Consider the following 1,937-nt stretch of genomic DNA (forward strand, 5'->3'; position numbering starts at 1 on the left):
TTGCGTCGACACCAACCTAGTCCTCAACAGGGAGAAGTGTCACTTTATGGTACTCGAGGGCATCGTTTTAGGACATAGGATCTCGAGTGCGGGGATCGAGGTAGATCGAGCTAAAACTGAAAACATTTCTAATCTTCCCCCGCCCAATTCTGTGAGATCCATCCGTAGCTTCTTAGGACATGCTGGTTTCTATCGCCGGTTCATCAAAGATTTCTCGAAAATTGCGAGACTGATGACCAAGCTACTAGAGAAAGACGCTCCATTTGTCTTTTCTGAACAATGTATCGAGGCGTTTAATCTTCTAAAAGAAAAACTCATTAACGCCCCGATCATGAATGCTCCCGACTGGTCTTTGCAGTTCGAATTGATGTGTGACGCAAGCGACTATGCTGTTGGAGCCGTGCTTGGACAGCGGAAGGAGAAGCACTCCCACCCGATCTACTATGCGAGCCGGACCTTAAACAGTGCTTAGGAGAATTACACCACCACCTAGAAAGAGCTGTTAGCTGTGGTGTTTGCATTTTATAAGTTTAGGTCCTATCTTTTTTTGTCCAAAATAGTCATGGACACAGATCATGGTGCCATTCGTTATCTTTTCAGTAAGCAGGACGCAAAGCCTTGTCTTATCCGATGGATCCTACTGATTCATGAGTTTGATATCGAAATCCGTTATAAAAAGGGGCCCGAGAATGTAGCGGCTGATCAATTGTCACGTCTAGAGAGAGCCGAGATTGGAGATGCTAGGGTCAACATCAACGACCATTTCCCGATAGAGAATCTCATGTTTGTTAGAGCCCATGATGACAGCTACTCGTGGTTTGCCGTTATCTCAAACTTTCTCGTCGATGGTTCCCTCCCTATGAGGATGTCTCACCAGCAAAAGAATAAATTGTTTGCTGACGTAAAGTTCTACATCTGGGACGACCCGTTTCTTTTTCGCATAGGTTTTGATCAGCTGGTGAGGATTTGTGTGGATGTTGAAGAGGGGTGGCGGATTTTGAGGCACTGTCATGAGGGACTGACAGGAGGTCACCATGGTGTTGTTCTTACTGCTAAGAAGGTCTTAGATTCGGGATTGTATTAGCCTTCGATTTTCAAAGATGCTCACGCATTCGTTTAAAGCTGTGACCGATGCCAGCGTGTCGGTAACGTCTCATCCTGAAATGAGATGCCCCGAAATGCTATTTAGGTTTGCGAGGTTTTTGACATTTGGGGTATTGATTTTACGGGTCCGTTCCCGTCGTCTAGAGGGAATAAATACATACTTGTCGTAGTTGATTACGTCTCCAAGTGGGTCGAGGCTAGAGCCTTGCCCACTAACGATGCCCGAGTTGTAGTGAGATTTCTGAAAAATCTTTTTTCTCGTTTGGTGTACCGAAAGCCTTGATCAGCTATCGAGGTACTCACTTCTGCAACGCACAGATGGAGAAGGCATTGCAACACTATGGGGTCACCCATCGGCTTGAGACTGCCTACCACCCACAGACTAGTGGACAGGTATAGGTGAGTAATCGGGGCATTAAAAGCATTCTTGAAAATACGTTTGGGCTAAACTGAAAGGATTGGTCCAACAAATTTGATGATGCTTTGTGGGCTTTCCGTACAGCGTACAAAACTCCGACCGGTTCCACACTGTTTCGGATGATTTATGGGAAAGCCTACCATCTACCTGTTGAGTTGGAGCACCATGCTTCTTGGGCGCTTCAAACCGTTAACCTGATCTTTCATCCGCAGGCGAGAATTGTTTCCATCAGTTGCATGAGTTAGAGGAGCTGCCGGGATCATGCTTATGCGCATTCATATAGTTATAAACAGCTGACGAAGGAACGACATGATTGTAAGTTGAAGGGAAATAAACAATTCAAGTGTGGTTTTGTTATATAATTCCCGATTACGATTATTTCCAGGAAAGCTGAATTCCCGATGGTCAGGCCCGT

The 1,937-nt window shown here is 45.5% G+C and overlaps 1 protein-coding gene across 1 annotated transcript; it reads left to right on the forward strand.

The window, feature by feature from the left end:
• Positions 1 to 562: 562 nt before the first annotated feature.
• LOC143543004 (uncharacterized) lies at positions 563 to 1,084 on the forward strand. Its single transcript, XM_077035440.1, has one exon. It carries the CDS (start codon positions 563 to 565, stop codon positions 1,082 to 1,084), a length of 522 nt encoding a protein of 173 aa, XP_076891555.1.
• The last annotated feature ends 853 nt before the right edge of the window (positions 1,085 to 1,937 follow it).

The sequence above is a fragment of the Bidens hawaiensis genome, unplaced genomic scaffold (assembly GCF_021521415.1).
Source record: "Bidens hawaiensis isolate Kalapana, Puna unplaced genomic scaffold, B.hawaiensis_p1.1 tig00013009_1, whole genome shotgun sequence".
NCBI classification, from domain to species: Eukaryota; Viridiplantae; Streptophyta; class Magnoliopsida; order Asterales; family Asteraceae; genus Bidens; species Bidens hawaiensis.